The 12,851-nt window shown below is 41.6% G+C and overlaps 1 protein-coding gene across 1 annotated transcript in view; it reads right to left on the reverse strand.

The window, feature by feature from the left end:
• The window catches only part of LOC112553123, a 47,257-nt gene that overhangs the window by 13,274 nt on the left and 21,132 nt on the right, over positions 1-12,851 (reverse strand). Inside the window, 2 exon segments of the mRNA XM_025220147.1 lie at positions 6,837-6,905; positions 9,072-9,309. Of these exon segments, the coding sequence (XP_025075932.1) occupies positions 6,837-6,905; positions 9,072-9,309 (307 nt within the window).

Consider the following 12,851-nt stretch of genomic DNA (forward strand, 5'->3'; position numbering starts at 1 on the left):
TCAGCATGACAAGGAATTTTTTTTTCATCCGTTTCAGTCGCGTAGTATGCACAGAGAAAGGTCAACAACACAAACATCAGGATTGTATATAATCATATTTACGTTGTCATCTTCAGCCAATCAGACAACAGGGACCATAATATAATAATTAAGGGTTTCTGTGTATAAGCATGACATCAGGAGTTAATCTTTTTCCCGCTCATGTTAATGTTTATGCATGCGAGTAAAGGGATTTTTTCCCAGATGTTGGAAAATTGAGTTTTATCCAGTCATTGGAAACAAAATGCAGGCTAGCAGAACTTTAATGTTTGTGATTCTGTGGGGAGAAGCCTAACGGCCAAGTTACAGCTAAAAACGACCTCATGTCTCTCCTGTCCTTCTGATGCACACGTCGCCCCCGTTATCTGATAAGTCCTTCTACATCGACATCTCCATCTCGACATCTACATCTACATCTACATCTCCATCTACATCTACATCTCCATCTTCTCCCCAGCGCGGGTGGGGACTTGAAAGCGCGAAGCAGGTACTCAACTTTCATACCTTAACAAAAGCTGAGCAAAACAAAACAAACATAGTACATTTCTACAAGTCTGGAGACATTTTGAGAGAGTGGAAAAGCTTGGACTAGAGGGTTAGAGGTCGAGAGATGTTAAGTTGATTTTTTATATAAATTTATATAATTATAATCTATACTGTAACTAAACCATTGTTGCTTTCAATATTCAAGGTAACTATTATCTTGAATTGCACTTGTGGATAAATAAAGTTGTGTTGTATTTGTGGAGGTTATTATCCTGCAATTTTCGGTAGAAGGTGGTTTATTCGCTAAGATCAACAGTTCAATAAAGGCAATAAGGATGCTTTTTGAAATACACCACAGAAGAAAAAAAAAATTAGTAAAAAAAGTCGAATTCCGTTGACGTTGGGATAATCACGAAAAACCCAATATCTTGTTTCTCATCAAATGTGTGTGGGTGGTGTTATCTTACCTTCACATCAAACTAACATCGCCTTTCTCGCATCGGCGTTCTTTTTTCTGGACAGGAATTTCAGTTTTTTTCTCATTATACATTTGCAACAGAATTTCTTGTGTTCTGAATCTTCGTGTGAACTAGCCTTGTGTTAAGGACACAAAATTCGCTCACAATGTTTTTAGATTTCGTTTAAGATGAGAACGAGCACAGAAAACAAAAAAATAAGGCTAGTCGCTAAATAAAACGTGTAACCGAGGAGAGAGTTGGAGAGGAGACAGCGACCGAGCGAGAAAATAGAAGAAAGATTAAGGGAAGAAAATAAGAGATGACCTAATGACAGGTTTGTCCGAATAAGCAGCCTCCCAGCTGTAGGCAAAGGGTGAAAAACGAATATTGATGTTTCTGTGATCATCCCTCAGCTCGTCGTGAACATAGTAACATTCTCCTTCTCCACATCGGGACACGGAGACGGTCAGAGAGGATGCAGTGGAGAAAGAAGATGGTAGCCCGAGCAAGAAATCAATATGAACTCGATTTCATTTCACGAACATGAAAAAGAAATTCTTTGTGTGCAAACTATCACATGTCCATGCCAGCCTTTTAGTTTCTAATTATGAACAGTGTCCCTGTGGCTCGTTAATGTGGAACTGTAACAGTTACTGGAAAAATCCACATCAAAAGCCATCATTGTATTTGCATTATTTTTTCACTAATATTAACTGTTTATTTGCCTTCATTTTGTTCATTTTCATCGTTGTTTTTTCCCAGTAAATAATGCCAATTATCGCTTCTCGCATGTACAGAGTAAGGGTGGCTTAGTCTTTATTGAAACTGTTATACCTGTAAATTCATAATAGACAAAAAGATCGAGCTCAACCGAGACGATTGAGGCAAGATCGAGATTAAGATTTTGTGTTAAGGTTTTATTCACTCTTTCTATATAGCTTCTGCCTAAATTATGTTTGAACAAAGGGAAAACTTAATTAAAGAATAAGATCTACGCAAACTTTATCACAGCAACACCATTAGACATGCATCTATCATGCACGAATAAAGATACAAGATTCAAAGGAATATAACCAATGCCATTGCAACATCTGAACATTGGCCGATACCTAGCAAAGATGACCCTCATCCTCCACCCCACACTTTGATACCGGAATCTTTTGTGTCCTCAGTTGCCAGATGAAAAAAAAAATTTTTTTTCAATTTGGCCAGATTTCCTCTCAGCCAGTCAGCTTCTGGAAAGCCTCATCGGAATTCTGTAAATATTTGTGCGCTAATAATTGTCAACATTATGCAGGAAATGGATTTGTGGCTCCGAGAAAGAGTTGGTGAAAATGTTACAGACGCGTGAATGAAATACACAAACAGTTTACTACACACAGACGGTGTCTTCCATTTATGCACAAGAGTTTGAGTGGATTTGTTAAATTTTATTACTGGCGTCCACATTTCCCAGACTGCCCTCTTCCCATCTTTATTTTCTCACTTTTTACACCCACAAGCACGTGAGCATCATGATGTATTTACGCCCACAAGGTTCTGCTCTGTTCATGGGAGGGAACAACAAACGATCGCAAAGAATCAGCGAGAGCTGTTGACCAATAAAAAGCCTACTTCGGTCTTGTCACACCAAGATTGTGTTCATCACACTAAAGAACTACAAAATGAACTGCCTTACCAACGGGTCCTGTGGGAAACTTGTGCACTTCTGTAATGTTCCGTAAGTCCAGCCTCCTCCTTTGCCTCCTGTCATCCCACGCGGATGCTTAGAAATGTTCTTCTCACAGGGTGACACAGATTTTTAAAACGAATCGATAAACAGTTCGATTCTTTTCCCGTTTGTTTTTATAGGAGGGACACTTAGGACAAAAGGCGAATGAGCAGCCAGACCTGTGGTTTCTTGGCGGTTAGGGCTGACATGAGAGTCGCAGACAGTCTGCCAGTCCCCGGGAGGTGCCGGTGTCACCTACAGCAGGACCGGGGGTGTGGCGGCGCGCGAGGCACAGCACGCGCACGCTTTGTAGTCAATGGGTTCCTTGAAGGGCGGACGTGGAACTCGTCCATTCCAGCGTGCCGAGGTTCTTTGCATTCTCATCAAGGGAACGGTAGGAAAATAAAGGACTATGTACATTGCAAAAAGGTATTTACAAAAATAGGTCATTAGGTCGGTATGTATTTGGCATGCGTTGATGACGATGATGATGATGGATGATGATAGACTTTCAAATGAAATGGAGAAAGAAAAAGAGGAGGCACATAAAAAACAAAAAAAAAAGAGACATGGAGATGAAAGACAGCTTCGGAAGGAGAAACATAAAAAGCTCGAAATTGAATTTACGAAAAGGGTTTGAAAAAGAGAAAAACATCCATCATGGACATCGAGATTAATAGAGTAGAATAGGATAGGAGATCTGGAAACTGCTTTTGATGGTTGATGACACGAGCTTCGTTTTCGCAGATGACATTTTTGTCTGGACACTGGTGTTTAGAAGCCTGACACCACAACCAGACGGTGCCAGACGGCGAGTCGTTATGAGCTGCTCCAGCCACAACTACACCGAGGTGTGGGTCAAGGGGAAAAGGTCAGAGGGTCTAAGACAAAAGGTCGAGAGTACCTCCCCGGTCGCCGAACCCGCTCCCTGGCCATCCAGCACTGGAAGGTGCGTGACCTCCGCTCATATTGCTCAGCTTCAGTCAGGGTGCCACCGGCCAGGCGGGTATGGCAGCTCGAAGCAGTCACAATCAAAGGACTCGTCTACAAGTGTCTTGCGACCTGACTCATATATTACTCGCCAGCACTGTAGCTGAGAACCACTTACCACCCTCTCTACACCCTACTCTACTGATAGTGTCGGCTGCATTCAACCTAAGGTGCCATGGCACAGACTTGCTCGAACAAAACCTTACATCCCTATAAAAGAACCTTTCTGTACAACTGATAAAAGAAAGGAAGGAAGGAGAAGATAAGCGTGTCAGAGTATCGATTTCGGTCCGTTGCCCCCAAAACGGGAATTTTCTCTGTCTGCAAGCGTTCATTAGTCTGTCCTACGAAATACTGAGATTTTCTCATTTATAAAGCCTAAATTACTAAGACTGACTTATTTCCTGAGATTTATTTACGCAGGTAGGGAATTGTGAATTTCTTATTAATCACTTACTCGAGCGGTTCCACAAGCAGTGGCAGGACACTGGCCACCGAGACACGATGGTCGCACGCGAAGGTTCAGATCTCGTTTACTACAGACACATCAAAACAAACCTTCTGTTAACAACAAACACTAAGAGTAAGAAGTGTTCAATTTTGTTTTCTCTTTTGTAGGAAGACGGGACAAAACCGAGTGAGCGGACAGAACTCAGTTCCTGGTCTTTGGGGCTCCACGGGAGAAAGTCGCAGTCCTAACCAATACTCATTCCGGCAGTGTCTATCGACATGGAAGGGAATTTAGCATTTCTTTATCTCTTTCCTTCTTTCTCTGTCCCTTGACTGTGACTGTTCGTAGGGGGAGCATAATGAGATTCAGCCATGGTGAGGGCGCGCCAGTCGGACCGTTCAGTAGGTCTCGAACTTGGCGGCCTGTCAGGTCTAGCACCACGACCTCAGTATTCTGTTGCGAGGTGGACGATGAACAGACTGCTGCAGGCTCAAGGACTTGGAGAACCAACTTTCCTGGCGTTTTAAGGCTATGACATGGCGGTCAGCCATGTAAACGAGCAGGACATCCTGACCGGTCTTAACCCCTTACCAGCCACACTCACTTCCTAACACTTTATACACTTCTGTCATCGACCCGATGCAGAAAGGACACCGACGAAGGAAAATGAGGAAGAGGGTGTGATTACGTGAGCGAGAAATCGAAGCTGCGGGATTAACACATCAGATCTGCTGACATCGAGCTGTCCCTCCTTCTGTCCCTCCTGTCCGTCTCTATATCGACTTTTCCCTCGCAGGTCACCCATACTTCACAGGGCGGAATGAATGGAATGAAAGAAAGCAAGTACATATGAAGAAGAAAAAAAAAACAAAAACCGAGTATACAGAATGAAGAATGAAGAAGAGATATATTTTGCTCCCTATTTTTGTCTGTTACCTTCACATATCTTAAATTATATTTTAATATCCGTTGACCATTGGATGTGCCATAATCAATCTTCCTCTTTCAACCTTCCCGTCATCCAAACACATTTTTTTTTTTACATTTCAGGGTTATCTGTATGCTACCTCGTTTCTGGCATGCGAAAAGGTTGTTTGCTCTTGCATACGGATCAGAACAAACAAGACCTTTATTGACTTCCATCAACGAAAACGAGATTTGTCGCCCCTGGAGGACATACCGTGATGACCCCCGTTTAGCAAGCCATTTCCCCCACACGCCGAAAACAATGCCAGGCAGAGCGCGAAACGAGAAAATTCGATGCTCACATGTAACTTCTATCATCTAATTGTTCTTTTTGTTGTGCGCAGAAAAGCAGTTGAGATTGTCTTGATGATCGCTTTTTTTTTTAATTTTTATAAACCAAACCTCAACATGTACAGCTGAAAATTTAAATTTTATTGGTGGAATAGCTTCTTTGGAGTCTCGTACATAATTCTGGTGAAAGGAAATTATTTATTATTATTTCATGGGCTTAACAGTGTACGAACACATTATAAAATAATATAAAGTTTCTATATCTGCGTTTGGGCTTTGGAGGTTCGGTATTTTGTGGGAAACTTGTGTCAGCCATGCTGTGGTCACCCATGTTGTCACCGGTACTGACGTCACACGACTCGGGGACACAAATGGAGATTTGAACAGGCGAGGATATCATTTTTAATTTTTGGAGATACGTGTTTCTCCTGGGCATCGATAAGTGACATGAATGGAGTCTTTCAGCGTGATATGTCACCACTCGAGTAGGTCTTTAGGGAATCTTTGTGCTCACAATCTACAGTCATCTCAATAACAAGTGTGATTAGGATTGTCTGTAGCATCTGTGATGTAACTGATTAGTCCCCTCAAGTGAATAGGCAAACATTCGTGGTGAAGACTAAAAGAAATTTTAGGATGCAGACATATATTCAAGTGCAGGAACAGACAGACTGATGTGCGGGAAGTTCTCGCAGACTAGCTAGACACATCTCGCTAATAGTCACACCAGGTAAATAACAGGTATACTAGCTCTAGTTATACTACTCTACAAGTCACGTCAGCTACATACTTGTCGCCAACAGTCACACATGGACATGGACATGCTCATACGAGCATAAGCATATAATATATACATTCAGCGATAGACATACACCGATACACGCACACACCCATACAGGCACACAACGACACACACAAGCGCACACAAACATACACACACTTACTCTCTCTCTCTCACACACACACGTACACACACAATGATACACCCACTCAAAGGAAGAAAATAGGGATGTGGAGGGGAGTGAGAGAAAGTTGCATTGTGAACAGTGGGACACCATACAGAGCGTGGCCAGCCATATGACAGGTGCTCCCATCAGTAAATATCTAACAAATATTGACACGAGAGAGTGAACCAACCAACAAACGAACGACCATAGATTACTGCAAGCACAACACGAGAAAGAAGGTGCAACGACGAACGGAGCGAATCTACTTGCCAGCAGTGTACATCACGACAAGCGTGCACACAGCGGCAGCAGCAGCAGCAGCCGAATGCAGCTGCAGCGTGAATACAACCTGTCCAGGGGTGATTAAAGGGTAGGGGGTAGGACCACCATTGACAAACACCAGACAAGAGCGGGGTGTAAAGAGCTTCCAGACGCCCAGCAATCGCAGAGGAAGCAGGGGGAGACTGGGGTCAAGGCAGGGCATGGGGCATGATTACCTGCTGAAGGGCAGGTCAGTGTCTGTGCTGTAAATGGACAGGCCTCTGCTGCGAATTGAACCCGACATGCTGAAATGTTCAGGGAAGACAATTAATATCGTGCAAGTCACCCGGAACTCGTGAGGTAAGTCTTTCACAATCTCGTTATCCTGAAGGTCAAGGGGTTAAAACATACTGAGGTCATGCGTTCAACTATCTTGAAGGTCAAGGGCGAAAGGTGAAACATCATGAAGGTCAAATGGTCAAGGGTAAATATCTTAGAAGCTAAGAGTTGAATACATCCTGTGACAAACAGCAAAATGAATACACCTCTCAGTTGTTTGTCTAGCTGCGTCTTTCCTTCTTGACCTCAAGTCATTTAAAAAAAATTTCATTAACCAAGTTTACGAATGAACTAATTTCTATCACATACTCTAGTTAAACCTCTTGCGAAGAATAAAAAAAGAAATAAATAGAGAAAAAGTAAGGGCAGTCAGTAGTAAATATTCCCTGAATAACAGGAAAAAAATGGAGGAAATGTTCGCTTTTTGTGTGTCCCTACTGCTCGGTTCGATTCGTTCCAGCGCTACATTTTTTTCTAACTCTGTGTCGTCTCCGGGCATCGACCAGCAAGGCAGAAGAAAATTAGTTCTTGGCTGAGAACCAGAAATTAGCACGTCGACACGTTTTTTACTCGTGCTATGAAAACATTGAGTAAATAAAATTCAATCTATATGCGAATTTAAAAAAAATTAGATAAGTACTACTTTTGAAATAGTCTGAGATATTTGTCGCCATGGCAAAAAAAAAAATTGCTTGTAGTTTTTGAAACAGCTATGAAACAAGTAAAGAATGGCTGCATTCTTTTACAAAAAAATTATATTGTTAAAGCAGCCCACTTCAAAGGATAAAGGCGAAAACTAAATGGCGAGCACCCTAGCTATGTAACATTATTCTCACATTCGTCTTCAGAAACTCTCGAGATAAGATGTAGAATCATGAAAGTATATATTCACATGCTGTGACAGAAACCGCATCAACATTTCCGTGTCAAGGGTGTTGACTGCTCATTTTGTTTTGAAAGCCTCGTTCAGAGCCGCTACTCGATTTCCTCATTCAATTTCCGTAATTCCTTCATACTTTCCTTCCCTTTCTTTCTTTTTCCTCACATTCTTTTTTTTTTCTCTTTATGTATTTCTCATTTGCTCCATCCTTCTTGGTTCTTCTCATGAGTTTGCAATCTGAGCTTTGTAATTTTTTTTTTTGCAAACGAAAACGCCAGGATATAATCAAAGGGCAGCTACCGCGTTGTTATGAAGAAAGATGAATCAATGTTTACGTCCCCTTGTTGACGCTAACCTCAAAATCATTGCCCATTGCTTCTCTCAATTAAAATGTTTTGATAAATAAATTTCGGCATCAAATTTACATGCTTCTGTCTTTTAACCGTCTGTTAAAGAACATTTTCACCAAAGTTTGTATATTTTCTGACCCAAGCGCACTCTATTACACTTATTATTTTTAAAAGCCAACAAAAGAAACAGAAAGAAAACCTCTACAAACGAAAAAAAAAAATGGCAGAAGCCATGAAAAGTATTAAAAAATAACAATTTTATATGAAATAAGCATCTGTATGCGTGTAACAATTAGAAACTATCTAAACCCTATTACAACTATTTTTGTTTTGGGTCTAACGTTACAAGCACGTGTGCGTGTGTTTATTTCTTTTATTCAAAGAGGTAAAAGTATTGTGTATAAGAAATGACCAGAAATGCAGTAATGCTAGACATTTAAAGGGTAAATGGAATTAAATCCAAAAGAAACTTGCGATGTATTATTTCCCATCTCTTGTGTTGTAAAAGACACAGTAATTGGCATACTGCTGGTCAAATACACAATTTGTTAGTGTCTCCTCCTTGACCATAAAAATAAATTGTTCAATGTTGTCTCTTAAAAAAATAAACATCGATGATTATTTTACTTAAATAAATATGTTTATAGTTATAAAACATATAAGAGAAATTACAAAAACACAATAAATAAAATAAATGTTGGATACATTTACATGAAAGTACTGGCTGCATGCGGAGCAGCAAACATGTACGAAATGGAATATAAAGCATCACAAAACCACATGCACACTCAATGAGATCATACTGTCGATTTTGCAGGCAGCAAATCATTTTTGAAAAATAGGAAACTAAAACAAGGGGTCTGTCATATATAACAATGCAAAGTGCTGGCACAGAAGCTTACTTGGACATAGTCTCGAGGTCAAGGTTGGCGGGGGTCTGCAGGAGGTCAGAGGTGCTCCACATTGACCGCGTGCTGAACAGCCCGGGGCTGGGCGCCGCCTGCGACCGCACGTCGGAGGAGACATCGATGGTCAGCGACGACACTGGCTTCAGGCGACGTTTGGGGGAAGCCAGCGACATCCCCACAACACCGGACGAGTCTCTGCTCCATGTTGAAGCTAGACTCTGGCGTCTGGCTTCTGAACAGTCACGAGTGGAAAAGAAAAAAACATTTTATGAAAAGTAGAACAGAAGTCAACAGTAGACCTGTAACAATAAGGTCATTGGGGATGGAGGTGTTAAAAAACTGCATTTAATGGAAGATCAATTGTTTTCAGAGACCGCTGTCTCTCTGCTCTCCAGCGCTTTCCCAATTCTTTACGGGGTCAAATGGTCACCCAGGAGATGGATCAGCTGGAAAAAAATATTGTTAGCCCCAACGGGTATCGAACACACTAGTGTACGAACGCTTCCGGTCTCCTAAAATGAAAATGTTGTGCGGCATGAGTCATCACATATGACATTCTTGGCAAAAATCTCAAGATTGATGGCTAAAGGGACAAGCTAATTCTGCAGGTAACCAAAATCCAGATTTTGATTGGCTGTTTCGTTCGATAATTTACACTTCCAAGGGCAGCTGAACCAGTAAACAACTATTAAAACAAGTAGTGCCATCCATATAGGCATAAATTTAGACTTTTTCACTCAATTTTTTTAAAAGGAAGAGACAATGTATATTCCCTTATTTCTAATTTCTGCTGTATTTTGAAATGAGTTTGCTGCCACCATGACGAACTGTATTTTGTTTATGGACGCTAGTTGCTTACAACTGCGCAGCATAGGATTTTTTTTTGTTGTTCATGCAAATACTGTGAATTTTGCAGAATAAAGCGTTCAGTAAGAGTCAGGTGCAAATCTTTTGATCCGACATGTTTAACGGTTCTATTTTTTCCTATAAATCAGAGTCTCCTTTAACGAACAAGCAACGGATGCTGCATTTTACAAAAAATTCCTACAGAACGAATAGTGATGTAGTTGTTGCATATGTTTGTAACTTTAATATTATGAACATAAAAATGATGAGATAGAGAATAGTCTGGCCTAAACAGGAAGCAAAGTTCTTGTAATCCACTGAGTTGTCGAACTGAGTTTGGAGTAAGGACAGAGCGAGCAGAAAAACAAACATAAACATAAAACAAGATAAAATGATTTAAAAACTAATTAAAATAAATGAAGATAAAGCGAAAGTAGAAAAGAAAATTCTATATTTTCAATCCACTAAGGTCTGACTGGAAAGGCTGGGGCAGCTGCATTGACAGCTGCATTAAAACAACACGAGCAGCTGCGCCGGCTCCACCACTCTCTTCCACAGGAAATATTGAGCAAGAGTTTGCGTCTCTTGAGAGTTTGAAGCCTAGAAACTCCCAATAATCGGATGCAGCTAAATGAAATCTGATTCCACTTAGCATTTTATTATTTTCAGCAGCAGTTAGGACATCGATTTTCACACGCACACGGCGTGCGGGAGCGGAGAATGGAACTCGCTGTGAATAGGTTCCTCGTTATTACTCGTTTATATGCGGCCTATAAAATGTTGAGTAGTATAGCTGATGAGCTTTTCTGATGAGAGAAAGAGGGCGGGGGGTTTCCAAACAAATACACAATTCAAGTAAAACTATAAAACTTGGTGAGCATTACCTGTTGTTCAGTACCTGTGATGGACCCAGCTGACAGTTGTTATGCTCAATGATTGTGGTTTTAATATTGTTTTCACAAACACCAGACAGAAATCTCATAAAATGATCAAAGCGAAAAAGACAAAAGATAGCCCCTCTGGGAGAGGCACTTAAAAGACCACAAAGACAAACACGTTTACAGACATAAACTGAACCTTATTCAGGTCTGAACACACAATGAAATCAGTCATCAACCCACACTTAACCTGAGTCAGGTCTCAATAAAACACTCGCACACTGCTCACTGACTCACACTTGCACGTGAAGGTGTCCGACAAGATTTATGCCCGATATCCTCACTGAAAAAATTTTGCTTTTCCCAATCAAACCTCAAAACTTGTGAAGATTTGTTTTCATCCACGAGAGCATGTCTTTGTATTCAAAATAAAGACTCCACGTAATGTTTCTGTAAAACCCTTTGACTCATTCCATAAATTGTCTCAGTTTTCCTTTTCTCGTTCCGGTAACCCTAACATAATCCGGCAAAAAGAGTTATGAATGAAGTGGACAGGACACACCCTGCACAAACCAGCTGACACCATGGCCAGGCAGGCCCTTGACTGGAACCCTCAGGGGAAGAGGACAGTTGGGAGACCGAAGCAGACTTGGAAAAGAACAGTAGAGAGCGAGGCAAACAGACATCGGAAACACCTGGGCCCAACTGAAGGGAGACTGCCCAAAACTGGGTCCGTTGGCGAGGTGTTGTTGTAAACTAAGCTAAAACATACTGAAAGGTAAATAAAATAACGATATTTGCATTAACTGTAGGAACAGTAAACAATTAACAAGAGTTTGAAAGCACTCAATCAAACAATTTAATTTTGCGACCTGGGAGTGAGATAGTGGTGTTGTTCCAGTAAATACATAAACATGTGTACAAAGTCCTATGCACAGAATATTGTCTACACGAGCAGAGCTGCGGACAGAGGGAGGGAAATGCGGAGGTGGACTGAGGTGACCCAGACGAGTGTCGTGCCTCTGTCAGACTCTGTAATCCCTGTCAGCATAAACCATCCACTCCATTAGTCCATTAGCCGCACCCTCCTGTCGGATTCTCTTTCATCACCGGCCTGAACCCGATAAAATGATTTACAAACAAATTTCGACACTCGGGCTTCTAATTATGCGAAGACGGGAAAAGACTCCGGAAAGAGTCATTAAACAGAAATTTCATGAAAAAGCAGAGAGAATGAGAGAGAGAGAAAGAGAGAAAGAAAGAGAGAGAGAGAGTTGCAAATTTTACACAGAAAGTAAAAATGAGAAACAGTATGTACATGTACACACACACACACGAACGCACGTGCACCTGCAGCTCGCATGCACGCACCAATGGGAATATTTCAAAGTCTCGAACCACACATAATGGACCAACACTACCGCCACCTCCCGGTCGATCCCAGTCGCAAAGATCCATGCTCGTGGGATGCTCCCTAGTTTCCTTTCATGAGGTATACACAGTTTACTCTGGTGCATTACCTAACGGCCGGTAATTCAATTTCCAGTCTCCAGTTTCCCGATAATAGTTACTGTGACAACGGTTTTTGGATCCTCAGCCCTTTCATCATTCGTTGTTAGAGATGTGGACTTCAAGAGATCCTGTTAGTTCGCCACACCTGCAGCCTTGACCTACTCCAGCTGACATCGCACAGCCAAGATGAGTTTTCTCCCCATAACCACTCCCCCTACAAGATAATTTATCTCCCTTATACCACTTCCCACAAGCTGGCTTATCTCCCCATACATCCCATATGACACTTCCCCACAAGATGACTTATCTCCCCATATACCTCTTCCTCCCAAGCTGATTTATCTCCCCATATACCGCTTCTCCACAAGGTGTTTGATCCACCTACTCGTCCCCCCCCCCCACGATGATGATGTCAAGGGAAAATTATCGCTGACCTTTAGGATGAGAGAGAGTTTCCCACAAAGCCTCTGTTTTTCATGTCTCTCCTGGCAGTTATTTCACGGCAGGAGGAGCAGAGGTAGATTGATGAACTGCAGGC

This window comes from Pomacea canaliculata, linkage group LG12 (genome assembly GCF_003073045.1).
Source record: "Pomacea canaliculata isolate SZHN2017 linkage group LG12, ASM307304v1, whole genome shotgun sequence".
NCBI lineage: Eukaryota > Metazoa > Mollusca > Gastropoda > Architaenioglossa > Ampullariidae > Pomacea > Pomacea canaliculata.